At 51.9% G+C, this 16626-nt stretch overlaps 6 protein-coding genes across 6 annotated transcripts; 3 read left to right on the plus strand and 3 right to left on the minus strand.

The window, feature by feature from the left end:
* Positions 1 to 747: 747 nt before the first annotated feature.
* BO79DRAFT_229970 (uncharacterized protein) lies at positions 748 to 2290 on the minus strand (the record flags this gene model as incomplete). The annotated part of the gene is made up of 2 exons (XM_025684072.1): positions 748 to 1174; positions 1242 to 2290. The coding sequence occupies 2 exons, from the start codon at positions 2288 to 2290 to the stop codon at positions 748 to 750; spliced, it is 1476 nt and encodes a 491-aa protein (XP_025538040.1).
* Positions 2291 to 5608: 3318 nt separating this feature from the next.
* On the plus strand, positions 5609 to 7640 carry BO79DRAFT_288651 (neutral amino acid permease). Its single transcript, XM_025688708.1, has 7 exons — positions 5609 to 5930; positions 5994 to 6007; positions 6060 to 6132; positions 6190 to 6521; positions 6584 to 6942; positions 6998 to 7195; positions 7256 to 7640. Exons 1-7 carry the CDS (start codon positions 5764 to 5766, stop codon positions 7484 to 7486), a joined length of 1374 nt encoding a protein of 457 aa, XP_025538041.1. The 5' UTR covers positions 5609 to 5763; the 3' UTR covers positions 7487 to 7640.
* Positions 7641 to 8092: 452 nt separating this feature from the next.
* On the plus strand, positions 8093 to 9837 carry BO79DRAFT_151712 (beta-glucosidase; the record flags this gene model as incomplete). Its single annotated transcript, XM_025678660.1, has 3 exons — positions 8093 to 8268; positions 8326 to 8928; positions 8985 to 9837. The coding sequence occupies 3 exons, from the start codon at positions 8093 to 8095 to the stop codon at positions 9835 to 9837; spliced, it is 1632 nt and encodes a 543-aa protein (XP_025538042.1).
* A 37-nt stretch (positions 9838 to 9874) lies between these two features.
* Positions 9875 to 12727, minus strand: BO79DRAFT_197841 (beta-glucosidase H; the record flags this gene model as incomplete). Its single annotated transcript, XM_025681302.1, has 4 exons — positions 12471 to 12727; positions 11806 to 12412; positions 10478 to 11744; positions 9875 to 10423 (listed from the first exon to the last, which is right to left on the minus strand). Exons 1-4 carry the CDS (start codon positions 12586 to 12588, stop codon positions 9875 to 9877), a joined length of 2541 nt encoding a protein of 846 aa, XP_025538043.1. The 5' UTR covers positions 12589 to 12727.
* A 488-nt stretch (positions 12728 to 13215) lies between these two features.
* Positions 13216 to 14946, plus strand: BO79DRAFT_197844 (sugar transporter; the record flags this gene model as incomplete). Its single annotated transcript, XM_025681303.1, has 2 exons — positions 13216 to 14550; positions 14604 to 14946. Exons 1-2 carry the CDS (start codon positions 13337 to 13339, stop codon positions 14944 to 14946), a joined length of 1557 nt encoding a protein of 518 aa, XP_025538044.1. The 5' UTR covers positions 13216 to 13336.
* BO79DRAFT_176110 (FAD-dependent oxidoreductase) lies at positions 14611 to 16606 on the minus strand. The gene is made up of 3 exons (XM_025679835.1): positions 15924 to 16606; positions 15126 to 15859; positions 14611 to 15062 (listed from the first exon to the last, which is right to left on the minus strand). The coding sequence occupies exons 1-3, from the start codon at positions 16565 to 16567 to the stop codon at positions 14968 to 14970; spliced, it is 1473 nt and encodes a 490-aa protein (XP_025538045.1). The 5' UTR covers positions 16568 to 16606; the 3' UTR covers positions 14611 to 14967.
* Positions 16607 to 16626: the final 20 nt, after the last annotated feature.

A 16626-nucleotide genomic window follows, 5' to 3' on the forward strand; every position in this document is an offset into this window, starting at 1 on the left:
AAACAAAGATTGAGTAGTTAGTCTTTGTAGTACACCAATACTATTTCTTATATATAGTGGCATACATGAAAACCATCCTCTCCTTTCCAAGGAATTTATATATAGTATAACTCTTGTCCCCGCAAAAGAATATCCTTCAGAAAATCAGCTGAAATATATATCTTCAGCATATTTCCCCTTCACCAATCACTACTACCTAGTACGCAATTTCATCGATTAGTCGGTACCATCCATTTTATCAGTATATTCCCTACAGATGGAATCTAACAGGGGATGGAAGACGAGCCCTTATTAAGCATGAAAGGATTAAATTTCTATAAAGGTAGGTGAAACAGTAATCCCGCCCTACAAAGGCTCTTACGACAGTAGACTAGCATCGGACCAAATCCGTGTCCACACTGACTTGGTCGGTTCGTTCCAAAATGTCAGAAAGTTACTCGGCTTGGCCGTGTCTAAAGTTTGCCCCCACGTTGAACCGGATTTTGGTTGAAGAGATTAAGTTCGCGGGGAAATGCCATTACGTTTCGCGCTGTGGGATGATTTCTGGATGGGACAGTTGCTGGATGATATATTATTGGTTATTGATGGTAGACGCTGTTCCTCAGTCTACATGTAGAGTAGGGTATTAGGATAGTTGTCAAATATTGCGATTCACATTCTGATACCGAAACCATAACATCCAAAGCACGAATCATTTAGCTACTACAACTCACTCGTTCTATTCCCAATCTACATGGCAGCTGTAGGCTAACCCTCTCGACGATACGACTGCTCAATCCCAATCTCCGGCAATGCAAGGGTAGTAAACCTTTCCATATGATTTGCAACGTGGGGATAAAGCGAGTCAGGACCCCGATTCTTGTAGATGAGCTTCCGCGGGCACAGCGGGCACTGGCTGGGGACCTCTAACCGGGTGGTCGGTGTCGAATTCTTGCTCTTGTTCCGATGAAACGAAGCAAGATGCTTGTCAAGATCTTTCTTGTTCGTGAACTCGCAATTATTGCAGGACTTTCCCTGAGAAAGGCAGAGATCACACACCCAATGCTCGACGGTTCCGAAATTCTCCTCGAGGTGGGCTGTTAGCTCGACCACGTTTGCGAATTCCTTAGGGTCTTCCTGCTTGCAGCATGACCAGAGACAGGTGAATGGTCGAAGGTCGTGGTTTACATGTTCGCTATGGAATAGTTAGTTGATAGATTCTTCTCTCGTTGTCGGGTCCTAGGGGTTGGTTGGAAACTTACTACCAGGCTGTGCGTTCTGAGTCAGCCTCAAGGAGCATATCACCGCAGTATGGGCATTGGAATGTGCGCTCCTGGCCCTCGATGGGCTTTGGACAAGGAGCCTTAGACCAAGAGGCAAGCTTCAACTGCCTCATTTCATCGGTGGATGGCAGCTGGGGTTGGAATACATTTGCCGGCGGGTTCTCGGATAGAATATCCTCTCCGTTACCGTCTGTAGTGCCACTTGCAGCCCGTGCGGTGGCCCGCTTCTCCGCTGCTTTTCGCGACAGGCTCAGCCAGTGGTGTCGGCGGAGTATGACGTATATTAAGCGGTGGACTTGCTGTCGATGATCCTTTTCAAGATAAGCCAGTGCGGGTTTACCGCTGGGTAAGCCTTCACTAGCTCCTGCTTTGTACTCGGGGAAGTCGATCGAGTATCCTTGATGGTACTCCCGGATAAGATGCTTCTTCAAGCTGCGCAGGTCCTCAACATCCACATCACGGTAATGCTTATGATCAGGGTCATCCAGCTTTTGATAGTCCACGTACGTGAACTTGGCTTTGGCTTCATAGTCGCGGGCCTCATTATAAAGATCTGCCATTCTTTCTGCGAGTAAACCGAGCTTCTCAAGACTCAGCTGGGCTTCCTTTAGTTTTTCGGTAAGTTTGGGCTCCCCCTCAGGCCTCACCGGCCGTTCAATCTTAGGGCCAAACTCATCCCATCCGGGTTCTGATGACACGACATCTTCTTTGTTCTCATGGGACTGGTCAGCACAGCCTGGAAACAGACACTCCTCAGGCTTAGTTGCTGTCTCAATACACTCATCCAGCCCCTCGATCAGCTGTTTCAAACGTCGAACGGCATGCGGTCGGACAAATTCGTCTGAATGCATCCCGCTGTCATCATAGATCCCGTTGGAGGTGGCACAGATCCGGAGTTTTTGTCTCCAGTTCTTCTCAAAGTATGTCTTCATCTGTTCTGTCCATTCCCTTAGTGTTGCGTGTTGCAGACAGTCGTTGAGTTTGCGCAGAGCCGAGATGGTCATCTCGCTGACCGACGGGCTCTCCATTGTGATGTACAGGATGTGTATAGTTGATGGAAAACCTTGATGGATAACAATGAATCAGACAGATGGGTAAAGTCAGCCTGTACTTTGCTCTCTGTGTGTGGAGCAAGGTTGCGCGTCTTATACACGAATGAATACATCTTCTTCGCAAAGAGAAAGCCAATACATGGACAAAATTGGTGAGGAACAACGGTAAACTGCGAAATTAACAAAGAGCAGAACTACACTTATTTGTTGCGTTACTGATTGCAAACATGACCGGATTGACAATGTCTTCTTTGTTATTGTCGATGCAGCCAGTCGTGATTGGACTATCCTTATCCAGTCCTCCTTCTCAACGGGGGGTTCCCATCAACTTATGATCGAATAAGCATGCATGAAACATTGTCTGGGGTCACATCAGAAATGAATAATATGGAATACCATGCATGGCGACGACCCGTCTTCGGTCTGTCTGTTGACGGAAGCTGCAGTGGTGGCACGGATTATGTTTTTATCGTATGCTCATGCCCATTGCTCAGTAGGGATATTTCGGGTATTGGTCCATAGACATGGAATTTCCAATTGTACAGCAATGTCGGTGTGTTTTTAGCTCTCGACTGTGAGTCTCAAAGGAATTCAATATTTTTATTATCGTCTTGGTATATCAGCTTTAACTATCTACCCGCCGGACCAATGTGTACAAATGCACGCGAAGAAGTTAAGCTGAAGCGTCCCCGCTTGGAGCGAAAGAAGATTACACCAAGGCCTTAGGCTCACGGAGGCGGCTAAATCCATCGATGTTGCACCTGCATCATGGCTCATTCCACGAGCGAGATGATCGCCCAAACCTGTCCATTCGTATTTGACGTAACGTTGGGTTAGTCTGCGAATCAGTGGCGTGATTGATCTGGTTCCAATCTGCTCTAGTCACAGCCTCAGGGCTGCACTGTGGTACAGCTGTAGAGTCTGCAAACGTGCGAGAAAGTCGATCTCTCGCTTCATGCAAGGTAAAGCTTGCAAGAGCAAAGCTAGCGGCATGACTTCAAAGTGGTGGGCCAACTTGTTGGATGTCAAAATCCCTACCAGTAGAAAGATGGCTCGGTCGCAACCAAGAAAAGACACCCACGACATCTCTTTGGCCCGGAAGGATTCAGTCCGCCGAGCATCCGTTGCGTCCCTAGCCAATGAACAATCAGAATATCCTCATTCTCCCTCTGTCCATGATATCATAGCCCCTAAATTCCCTGCGATATTCTTTGCAGATCAATCATTGTGTTTGTGTAGTTGGAGACATCCCGGATACTGGTGAACTTATTGGACCTCATGTAGGAGTATTTCGTTGGGTTCAAAGACTGGCGATAACTGATTTTATCCCAAGATCACGCATTTCTTGAGGCAGAACAATTAGGCGGGCATCAGGAGTGGCACAAGAGGAGCATCGGATCTGTCACGGGTAGTATGATCCATGGAAGTGAGATAAGCGAACCATCAAGTATGCGTGATCCGAGGCGACAGCTGAAGAATAACCAACCAACTAACTAGTAGTTGTCGCCTGAAGGAATGGATGGACACGACGGAGAAAGAACGGAGCGGAATCTCCCTCATCCGCCCGGAAACCGATCCACGTGACGCGACCAGTAACATAAGCAGCGGAGATAACAGCCGGCGATAATTCGTCGCACAGTCGGTCTCGGCACATTCCGATGCGCGCAACTCAATTTTACTCTACTCGTATTCCCTTGCCTCTGCCTCGCCACCCGCCCATCTGAGATGCTTCATGGGGCTGGCTGTGCGTCACCTCCCCTAGCCCAAACAGATCATCCCAATTATACTACCAAAAACTGAAACCATTCCGACACCACTTTTTGTGTGCTTCATTCCAAGCGTGAACACTTCCATTAAGCCATAGGCTTCACGGTGATGTCCACACTCTAGCATCTAATATGCCACGTTCAATTGGCAGGCCTTAACTATTCCTACTACCGCTAAAGTATGGATCCTAGGGATGTTCTTCCTTTCCAGAACCATTCCTCCGGCCGAGGACCAGTCTATCTAGCTGGATTCAGTAGAGAGAAGCGGACACGATCCATCGGGCCCGAAACACCCACCGGGAGGCTCAACAGCAATAGTAATCAAAGAGAAGACGGCTCGGACTCGGAGGGTGCTACTCCGGTGAAGAGAGAAGAAGGATATTCTATGCCGCCACTGTGATTTGTTGGTTGAGGTGGCGGGTACCTGCAGCACAGGCCGGTTCATTGTTCGCCCGCTCGCTTCTCAACAAGTGTTGCAGAAAGTGGCCACGCACACCACGGCACATTCCTAGCGAGATTGCTCCCCCAGCAATTTCATGATCAACAGGACTATCAAGACATTAGAAGGGGATTCGTATAAAAGTGCAATTAATCAATAACATTTGGTCTTTATCTACCCTGATAAAGCCATCGACAAAAATGCTTATCGACAGAAGCTGCGACAATATGGCGATCTTCTGCACGATAGCGGAATGCTTGCTGCACTTTAGCTTTAAGCTCCTGCACCGGTGAGGCGACCGGCTGCTGTCTAGGCCCCAACCTGCCTAGCGGATCCAGCTTCCGGATAGTGGGCGATGTGAGGGAGTGCAATTTATCGTCACTAGACACGCCTTGGTCTAGTCTGGATGGATTGCCGAGCAAGTGAGGAACGACAATTAGTCAAACCACATGGTTGATAGATAGATATCACCACCCATCGACCTATCTGCCGAGTATCTCCTCGTTACCCACGCGGTTCTTCTGCGGGGAAGCGACCATCGGAGCTGGCAGGAGCTCTTGATGGCTGATGCCGTTCTGTCGGCAGACACGTCCGGACGGGGATGGGATGCACCGCGTCGCATCTGGCGCTACAAAGTAGACTAAGCGGGATCCGAGGGGCGCTGGTAGCGACGGCGCTGTGCTTGGCGGAGCCCATCCATGGTTTCCCTGTGTCATCTTAACCTTCATGATTGGAGCGGACAGTCCGCCATCGGGGGGATGACCAATTATTCATGGTCATCAACCTCGGATGCGGTCCGATCAGCGAGTGTCCGGTGAGGAGAAGAACCGTTGCTTGTCTCAAAACGGTAGAAACATACGATGGGGCCCTTTTGGCTTGGGTTTCCCCACAAGCCCGGCCTCTGAATCAGTGTTGCCTTCCACTTCCACTCAGGTTCAGCTCTCCAGTCAATTTGTTGTCCCCAGAATTCCCGGCTTGTCAACTCGTGCCTGCCCGAAACTCAATCCTGTCTTGTGCCTTTCAAATCACCATATATTATCCGCAGACTTTTCCCGAATCTTCCTTTTATTCTCCCCCATCCCCCCCCAGCTCCCCCTTCTTTACCTCCACTCTTCTCCTCCTTCTCTCTCCTTCTCCTCTCCTCATCTTCCTGTCTTCACCTCATCTTTTTCCTCCCCCTCCTCCCGCTCCTCCCCTTACATTCCGCCCATTCAACACGGCCTACACCCTTACACCTCACCATCATGGAGGCCGTTCACGACAGTCCCCCTCCCTACGCCACCGATGGCATTGACGAGAAGAAGGAGGATATCAGCCAGGTGGAGCAGAACCTCAAGCCGGGCCTGGAGGAGTCCGACGCTTTCGGTAATGAGGAATTTGCGGAAATCAAGTACAAGACCTTGAAGTGGTGGTATGTATCCGCTCCCCACCTCCCACCAATTCTACGTAATTCCTGCTAACACATTCACAACAGGCAATGTGGACTGCGTATGCTCTCTTCCTAATCTCCTCTGCACCTCAAACTCTAATCCTTCCGCAGTCATGATTTGCGAGTCTGTCTCGCTGGGTGTGCTCTCGCTACCCGCCGCCGTTGCAACCCTGGGTTTCGTCCCGTAAGTCTAGCCGGATCGACGATGCAACCTCACAATCCGCTAACTCCCATCCTTCAGGGCCATCATCCTCATCGTTGGTCTCGGAATTCTCGCGACCTACACCGGTTACAACATTGGATTGTTCAGAGAACGCTACCCCCACATTCAGAACCTCGCCGATGCGGGAGAAATCCTGATGGGCCCTTTTGGCCGTGAACTCTTCGGCCTGGGCCAGTTCCTCTTTTGCATCTTCGTCATGGGCAGCCACCTCCTGACCTTCCGTGTCATGATGAACACCATCACCGACCATGGCACCTGCTCCATCGTCTTCAGTGTGATTGGCATGGTCATTTCCATGGTCCTCTCCATTCCCCGTACCATGAAGGGCATGACCTGGATATCCTTTGCCTGTGAGTACACTTCTCAATTGCCTGCGTACGAATCATGATCTGACTGGCATCTTGCCGTTTAGCCTTCCTCAGTATCTTCAGTGCTGTCATGATCACCATGATCGGTGTGGGTGTTGAGAAGCACCCCGGTCGCATCATTGAGGCCACTGTCGACACCACCCTCTACACGGCCTTCACCGCGGTCTCCAACATTGTCTTCGCCTACTGTGCGCACGTCGCTTTCTTCGGTCTTATCGCCGAGATGGAGCAGCCCAAGGACTTCAAGAAGTCGCTGTTCATGCTGCAGACATTCGAAATCAGTCTGTACGTGACTGCTGCCTGCGTCATCTACTACTACGTCGGCAAGGATGTGCAATCCCCCGCTCTCAGTTCCGCTGGTCCTCTTCTGAAGAAGGTTGCCTATGGAATTGCCATTCCCACCGTAAGTAAACCGACTGATGAATTTGCTCGTTGCACGAACACTAACATCTCCGCAGATTGTCGGTGCCGGTGTCGTTAATGGTCACATTGGCTTGAAGTACATCTACTTCCGCACTTGCTCCAAGTCAGGTCTCATCCACAGCCGTAGCCGCCGCTCGGTCCTTGTCTGGATTGGCTTGGGCTTGGCCTGCTGGCTGGTTGCCTGGATTATCGCCGAGGCCATTCCTGTCTTCAGCGACCTCAACTCTCTGATTGTAAGTCACCTACTTCCCTGCGCAGTTTCATCTCGTGCCGTCGCTAATGTCATGATTCAGAGCGCGCTCTTCGCTAGTTGGTTCAGTTATGGTCTCAGTGGTATCTACTGGCTCCACCTTAACTACGGCCAGTGGTTTGCCAGCCCCCGCAAGATCGCCCTGACCGTGCTGAATGCCGGTATCGCCGTGTTCGGTTTGGTGCTGTGTGTCCTGGGTCTCTATGCCTCGGGAACAGCCATCCACAACGATGCCAACAGCAACAGTTTCACCTGTGCCAATACGGACAGCTGAATGTGCATCTATATATATAGACTTTACATCATTAATGGCGTTTATGAGCGAATTCTTTTGCCGCGTGTCTGGGACCGCGGCAGATGACGGCGTGACGGGTTTATTTGCATGACGGACTAGCTAATGATTTATTCATGAGTACATAATATCTTACCATCTATCTTTCTATCTATTACTTCAAGATTGTCCTCTGTAGTGGAGTCATCCAATCGCAATTCCTTGTACCCTAATCTACGGTGGGTTTGTAACCGCCTGTCTGAAGATTGAAGCTCAGGACAGCCTACAATCCAAGCCAGAGGTTAAGCTTCCCTTTGTATATGATCGAAAATTGAGTACTAGGGTCTCAATATCCTACACTAACAGCAGACGGTTGATTGAGTGCTGGCGAGTATGATGGGAGGCGAGCTGGAATTATGCATGCTGATTAAGCACCATCTACATAACTAACTAACCAGCACAGACACTGACAGTTTGTGTTGGCTGTCATGCCTCAGGCATACAGGCAGCACCGTGCAATCTACCAACCGCTGGCAGCCGGCAATATCCAACCATCCAACTTTCCAGTACTTCTCTTCCGGCCATCTGCTATTGAGAATAAATGTTGCCATGACCACGCGTGCAGAGTTAGCTACCCAGGCTTGTGACATCTGCCGGAAGCGCAAGGTCAAATGCAATGTGACTCCGTCATCGACTGACGCCCCTTCCAGATGTGGGCGCTGTGCTAGATTGGACCTGCCGTGCACCTTTCTATCTCCATCCCGGACGCGAGGCCCGAAGAAAGGGTACGCTGCTCGAGCCTCCTTCTGCAGTGAGCGGTCATTGCTAACGTATACCCCAAGTTCACGTACAAGATCTCCGGCACAAACGCAGCCAGATGGAGAGAATGGGGAGGCCCGGGTTTTGGGTGCCATCAATTATCCCACGGATGATCTGTGCGATCGACACCTATTTTCCTGCATCATGCAGGACTATTTGGATTACCTGTATCCCCTGGTTCCGATAGTGCATCGGCCGTCTTTTCGACAGTCATTGCAGGAGAACCATGATCGCGAGGATAGCGGATTTCTTGGGCTCATCACCGCCATCGCTGCGGTAGTCATCGCAACTATGCCCAGCAGATTTCATTCATATCGATGTGCAACCCCGCCCTTGAGGTTCACGTCACGTAGGGACATGGTCCGTCATTGCTATGACAAAATTTTGCGGCTGAGGGACTCGACTTACTTCGACCACATTAACTTTCAGAAGTTTGCCATCTCGTACTTGCTGTATGCTGCATTTCGGCAGTTGGGTGACCATAACTGGTCCCGTATGTTAGATGTGGAGGCAACACAACTGGCTCGCCTGTTAAACCTCCATCGCATCTCTGAATATGATGGGCTTAATTGCATCGAGACTCAACTGCGGAAGAAGGGCTTTTGGTTGATTTTCTACGGATTCGTGTAAGTGGGCATGACCCGGAGAGTAGCTGTCTTGCAGTCTTGCTCATTTCATCCAGCCATAATCAACTGCAGAATGTGCTGGGAGAGCGATTGTCATACCTGGACCCCATCCTTCTTCATTCCATTAATCCAAAAGATCTCATGCCACTCGAAGTTGATGACGAATTTATCTTCGAGAACGAGGTGCTTATGCCACCGTCCCAAAGTCCATGCCTGGTAACGGGCTTTATCCTCCATTCCAAGGTGTTCTGGGCTGCTATCAGGAGCACCTGTCCAGAATCACCGGCTGGACCGTGTCCCTGTGTGAGGGCCCGCGATCCAGCCGTGCAGATTTCTTACATCCAGGATCGTCTTCACAATTTACGGTTCTTACTGGATGATATCCCACCTCTCCTCCGTCCATGGCAACCATCGGATACCGAGGCTATCGCTAACGGTGGGAGCACTGGTGTGACGGAGATGACGCAGTCACATTTTGCTTCTATGCGTGTGAACCTACATGTCACACACCTGTGGCTACAAAGCTTGCTTGTTGATCAGCTGGAGGCGGCGCAAGCGCACAAATCAGAGCTATCGTCAACATCTACCGACCATGCACAGCCAATGCTTGATGCAAAGGCGTTGTGGCTCCAGAGGGAGGATCTTTGTCGTCAACTATTCTGCATCCTATTCAGCCTGCCCCAGATCAATTTGGAAGCGAACGGTCTACATTTGGCGCACAAAGTGCGTGATATCGCGGCGGGCCTGCTGGTATGCCCATTCCATCCTGCTGGCCCGGAAGCGGAGCGAGCAACCGAGTACCTACGACAGTCAACCGATATCCTGTCCCGCATAGACAGTAGCGAAAGCATGGTCACAATGCATCTACAAACCTGGATAGATACAGATCGAGTAAAAGGAAGTTCATAATAGTGGCAACGTGCTATTTCTTGCTATCCAGCCCCGCTCAGAGTCCCGACCAGAAAGTGGTCTCACTTAATTCAATGGACTCCTCCAAGTACGTCCCACGGCTACTGGTTCCAAGCATGATTTGATATGTGCCACTGTGGCTGCACCAGCTACTGCTCTTCTCATCCCAGAAGCTTGTCGCGCGGACAAGATCCAGCGGAATCTGCACCACCTCTTCCGCACCTGGCTCTAACCAGACTTTCCGGAATTCCTTTAGCTCCTTCAGTGGCCGCTTGATTGGCGGCGAGACCGGGGCGACATACAGCTGTATCACCTCCGCTCCAGCCCTGGATCCGGTGTTACGCAACGTGCATGTGGCTTGCAGTGAACATGCCTCCCTTTCGAGGGACAGCCCCGATAGTTCGAATGTTGTGTACGAGAGACCATGGCCGAAAGGGAATAGCGGATCGACCTCAGCCTCGTCATAAAACCGGTAACCGACATATACGTCCTCACCATATAGGACTCTACCGCCCTCTGATCGATAGTTGAAATAGGTGGGGTTGTGTTTGACGTGGCGGGGGAACGTGAGTGGAAGTTTGCCAGACTAAGACATCCGAATGAGTTAGCAGTGCCAGGCCAGCTGGAATGAAGGACTTACCGGGTTCACGTCGCCGAAGACGACATCCGCAAGGCCATTGCCAGTTTCGTTACCGCCATACCAGGCGTGTATCACTGCCTTTGCCTTCTGAATCCAGGGCATCTCTACGGGAGTTCCGCTTTGCAGAACGACAACAGTGTCTGGATTCACCTCAAGTACCCGAGATATCAACTCATCTGTATGTGGTGGCAGGCTCATGTTCGTGCGATCCTCGCCCTCTGATTCCCATTCTGCACTCAGTCCAGCCACGAGTACGACTTGATCAACCGATGCAGCCAGCTGCACTGCCTCTTCGATGCCTGTAGAAGGTGAGAGCTGCCTGCAGGCGCCGAACCGGAAGCCACCGTGACCAAAGTCAACTACCCCGGGGACCTTGAACGTGCTGGTTTTAGCACATCCCCACTGCACATGGATCTTGTACTGTCGACCGGCCGTGAGCTCCAATGTGCCTCTTTCTTCCATGGTGCCGCTCCCGAGGAAGCTGGACCCCGGCCTTTGTACATCAGCGTTATTGACTAATAGGTTTCCATCCACATATAGCTTGCCCGTCCCTTGCACACAAAGACCAAAATCGTATAGGCCGGATTTCTCCGGGACAAAGTATCCCTCTGCGTCTGCAAACCACACGGGTTGCAGCTCTGGGCGGTTGTAATCAAGGAAGAAGACCATCGAGTCCGTCTCGTGTCGTTCCTCGAGTGGTACTCTGTTCTCTACGGTGGGAGGGTCATTGAAGATTCTCAAGGTAAATCCAGTGAGGCCATCCTGAGTCCGCAGGCGCTCTCCCAGCAAGGGCTGGTTTTGGTGTCCATATATCCCCTGGGCGAACTCCACGCCGCCGGAAGCTGAGTTCGATATTCCCTCAAAGGGAGTTACAGCTTGGTAAGGATTGAGCGCTGCACTTCCCCCTCCACAGTAGGTAGCAATCTTGGAATTAGGACCGATGATGGCTATTTTCTTGGTCTTGTCCAGAGGCAGAATGCAGTCATCATTCTTGAGGAGGACAACTGCCTCTGAGGCGATCTTCCTGAGTAGCCGTCTATCCTCGGCACGGTTCAGCTGCAACTCCGGGGCACGCTCAGGAATACCCGATCGGCTGGCTTGCTGGACCAGACGCAGCACAGCGCGAACACGGGCATTTACCGTCGCCATGCGAATCTTGTTTGCAGTGATGGCATGTGACAGAGCACTGCCGCGCCATCTTGTCGGCCCTGGCATTTCGAGATCGAGTCCGGCGTTGATGGCCTCGGATGTGCTATATGTTCCAAACCTGCCAGCGAGTCAGCGACGAAAATGGTTATACAAGCGTGGTCACAATTACGGAATCTTACCAGTCGCTCATCAATAGACCCTCCCAGCCCCATTCTTCACGTAAGATGTCTTGAAGAAGTGTTGGACTCTCCGATGCATGAAGCCCGTTCACTTTGTTGTATGCCGTCATGATGGCTTCGGGCTTTCCCAGGGAAATCGCGATCATGAATGGCAGAAGGTAGATCTCCCTCAGCGCCCGGTCGGTGAGAATGGAATTGACAGCCATTCGCTCATGTTCCTGGTCATTGCATACGAAGTGTTTGAGAGTTGCAACGATGTTCTCCTCCTTCAAGCCTTTGCAATAATGACCTGCTATAATTCCTGACAACAGCGGGTCCTCAGAAAACGACTCGAACCCCCGCCCTCCCAGAGGACCTCGCTGGATGTTTATGGTCGGGCCAAGGACAACATGAGCGCCTTTGGCCTTGGCCTCTGCCGCTAGCAGATGGCCAACCCGCACAGCGAGATCTTTATCAAATGTCGCTCCAATGGCCGTACCGCAGGGCAGACAAGCTGCTGGCACGCTGCCAAAGAAGCGGGTGCCACGAACACCATTCGGGCCATCGGATAGGCGAATCGACGGGATCCCGAGCCGGGGGATTGGAACGGTGTGCCAGAAATCGTCACCTAGCCAGAAGCAGTCAGCTTTTGATCATATTTAGGAAGCGGTGCATCGCGGGCATACCCGTTAGCAGAGCAACTTTCTCATCTAGGGTCAGTTGCTTGATGAGCTCCTCAATATCGGCGTTTGCGATTTGAACAAAGGACTTGTCCATCTCGGCAGCTGCATGTACGCAAGACATGATGCGTGCAGTCTGCTACAGCGTGTGGTTTGGGATGGTTTGTCGGGAGCTGAGACAGATGCTCACTGATTTCCACCTCCATCTTGTCGAGCCCTGGGCGCACCAACTAATTATGTTCTCGCAAACGTGCGGATGGACATCGCAGTGCGTCTTCGGAGGAGTACACGGGAGCTCGCACAGTGCCGACCGATACCAGCATGGATGGGGTGATCTCTGGGTCGACGGGCCAGCTCCACCAGCTCCGCGAGTTCTGATTGATTCTTCAACGGCCATCCAGTCCCATTTGACTGGCTTCAGAGCTCCTCTAATTCTCCGTTTCTCCTTTTCTCCGTTTCTCCGTCTGTTCTTCCCCGACTCTTTGCCGTTGCCCTACCCCAACTTCCCCCAGTTCTCCACACTGTCCTCGTTGCCGTTTCCCAGATAACCGTGCGTCTGTGGGTTAAGCACCATGATGAGCCGTCCAGCGTCTTTCGCGTCATGGGTATGGGTATAGCCGCCTCGCTACGATTGGCGGTTTTGACATGGCTTGGTTCCGGATTATGTGCAGGGTACAAGTTCGCTAATAGCATCAGCGGCTTCGTTCAGCAGCCGTCGTGTTCCAGAAAAGCCACACGAGACGTAGCTAGCGGGGTGGGAAGGAATAAACCGCCGACATATCGGCGCCTCTCAGGCCATCCTTGAAATAGCCTGCGCTTCCTCGGTTTGCCTATGCCGGGTTTACTGTCTTCGTCAAACGTCGAAACTCACAATGGGCATCAGCAAAGCAGACACATCGAGCAAGCATGCAGGAGAAGATTACCTCGCAGCGGTCCTCCCTTCAGGCCCTGCATGGTACAAGCAGCCTCACTTGGTGCGACTCAACTTCATCATCCTTTCATTGGTTATGTTCTCATCCGCCAATGGCTTTGACGGCTCTCTCATGAACGGTCTTGAAGCCTTGGACCAGTGGAAAGCCTTTATGAACAATCCTACCGGAGCAAAACTGGGATGGCTGAATGCCATCTACTGGCTTGGCTGCGGCATTGGTTACCCGAGTGCATCCTGGATTGCCAATCGATATGGGCGCAAGCCAGGCGTCTACCTCGGATACCTCTTCTTGACGCTGGGCTGTGCTCTCCAGACTGCTGCCCCCAATGCAACTGCGTTTATGCTTGCTCGTCTCTTTCTGGGAGGCGCGTCTGCCCTGTTCGGCAATGCCGTTCCTTTGCTCATCAACGAGGTTGCTTACCCGACTCACCGCAGCATTTTCAACTCGCTGTTCATGTCTGGATGGTATGTCGGTGGGACGGTCGCTGCTTGGGTCGTCTTTGCCTCTCGTACCTACAACTCTTCCTGGGCTTGGCGACTCCCTTCTGTCCTCCAGGCCCTAGTGCCTGTTGTTGGATTACCGGGGTTCCTTCTGGCCCCGGAAAGCCCTCGCTGGCTGATCTCGGTAGGCCGCAACGAGGAGGCTCGGGCAATCCTTACGCGCTACCACGCTGCCGGCGACGAGAGCTCTCCCCTTGTGGCATATGAATTCTCCGAGATCACTTCGACCATCCAAGCGGAGCAAGAAGCCCACAGCAGTGGCAGCTACATAGAGATGGTGAAGACTCCGGGAAACCGATGGCGCCTGATGATCTCTATTACTTTGGGACTATTCGCGCAGTGGACCGGCAACGGAGTGATCTCGTATTACCTGTCGCTCATCTTGGACTCGATCGGAATTACCACTGTCCGTGACCAGACACTCATCTCGGCCTGTCTGCAGATGTGGGATCTCATCTTTGCTATTTTAGGAGCGTTCCTGATCGATAACTTTGGTCGCCGTCCACTGTTCCTTTCTTCGGCGGGCATCATGTTCGTCAGCTACGTGCTGGTGACGGCGCTCTCGGGGTCTTTCCAGACCACTAACAACTCGGCCACGGGGGCTGCTGTGATCCCGTTCCTTTTTATCTACTTTTCAGGATACTGCATTGCTTTGTTAGTACCACCAGCAGCAACAGTAACTTCGTGTTTATGCTAATGTGGTCTAGGACACCATTCTTAACCTCTTACCCCTGCGAAATCTGGCCGTACCGACTACGATCCCGCGGTCTGACCGTGACCTGGGTGGCGACGATTATCGGCATGTTCTTCAATACATTTGTGAATCCGATTGCTCTGGACGCGATTGGGTGGCGGTATTACATTGTGTTTATTGTGGTGCTGGTGCTGTTTGCAGTGACTGCATTTTTATTCTATCCGGAGACGAAGGGATACTCGTTGGAGCAGGTGGCGGTAATTTTCGATGGGCCGGTGGAGAGGGAAGAGGATGAAGAGAAGCGGCTCGAAGAGAAGAAGGTGAATAGTGTTCATGAGGAGAGAGTTGCGGCCTGATACTATATACGACGAATGATACTACAATCCTTGATCCAACACCCTCTCCACCTCCGCGGGCAAATCATAATCAAACACCTCCTGCTGCTGCCTCGCAACCAACCCAGGAAAGAACCCTACCCACATTAGCATGTTCCTCTCTCTCTCACATCAACAACCCAGGAAGTAGATAGACATACCCAAAACCCACATAACCCAATACATCACCCACTCCCCCCACCCGCCCATATCCCTCTTACTATTCTGCATTCCCCTCGCCGTATCCAAAATCCGCTTCACCCTGGGCATCCTCATCTCCACATACCTCTTACATGCCATCTGAATCGCCCTCTTCTCCCCCTCAACCCCAATCCCACCACCACCACCCCTCATCTGCTCCTCCATATACCAAACCCCAACCTCATGCCCCACCAACCTCGCCAACGCCTCCACATCCTCCAACGCCTGACTCGCCCCCTGGCCCGACGTCGACGGCAACGCATGCGCCGCATCCCCCACCAACACCACGCCCTCCCTCTCCCACGTCGGAAGCTCAGGCGTAGTGAAGGTAGGCCACATGGTCTGCACCTCGACGGAGTTGATGATGTGAAGTACGAGGGGGTCAGTCCAGGTGGAGAATCTCGATTTTAATTGGGATTTAACATCATCCACATCTACATCCCTCCCATCGGGAGGAGGGGTGGATGTAGATGTAGGTGTTGAGTAGGTAGTCCACCAAACCAAGGTATCCCCCGGCTCAGAAACATGATATGCTGAGAAGCGAGTCGGGGATGCAGATGAGCTAGTGGCGTAGAAGTACCCGAAGAAGCCTGTCCCGCTGAAGTGGAGGTTTAGGGAGCCGGGTTTTATAGATGTGGTGATGGTTGGTGGGATGGTGTGTGTGGGAAGGAAGCCACCGATGCCGATGAGGCCTCTTTCATTCATATTAGTATATGAACTTCATTATATGGGATCGATATGTAGAGTAGGGTCTATACTCATATCTCGGCCCACCCAACCCCTCCCCACCACCATCAAATATACTCTGTCGAACCACACTCCTTAACCCATCCGCCCCGACCACCAAATCCGCATACACAGGTTCACTCCCATCCACGAAAGTAACCATATTCCGCTGGGTAGGATGGGAAATCACTCTCGCTACACGCTTATTATACACGATGATGTTCTCCGGGATGCGCCTGCGCAGGGAGAGCCAGAAGTTGTGCCGGCTTGTGCCGAGGAGGTGGAGTGCTTTGCTTCTGTCCCCAGTACTTTCACTACTTCCGCTGCTGTCTCTGCTGCCGCTGGATGATGAGGATGACGGTAGTTGGATTAGTGTCTTCCCGTGCTTATCTTTCAGGTTGGTGTGGTCGAGCATGTAGCCGCTGCTGACGGCGTCGCGGAGGATGCTCTCGTCGAGGCGTTCGAGGACGCGCAGGCCGTTGGGGGCGATGCCGAGGCCGCCGCCTATGGTTATTTTGTTTGTGGGGTTGGGGGAGCTGGTGCTGGGGTATGCTTCGTAGATGGTGAATTCGTGGTCTTGGGGAGGTGATGAGGGGGGTGGTGGGGGGAGGTGTTTTCGGAGGGTGAGGTATGCGGCGCAGCCGGAGATGCCGGCGCCGATGATGATGATTTTCATGGTGGTTGTTATTTGTGAAGTTGATGGTGTAGATGTAGGTATGGGTTAGGTGTTGGTTG

The sequence above is a fragment of the Aspergillus costaricaensis genome, assembly GCF_003184835.1.
Source record: "Aspergillus costaricaensis CBS 115574 unplaced genomic scaffold BO79scaffold_22, whole genome shotgun sequence".
Classification (NCBI taxonomy): Eukaryota; Fungi; Ascomycota; class Eurotiomycetes; order Eurotiales; family Aspergillaceae; genus Aspergillus; species Aspergillus costaricensis.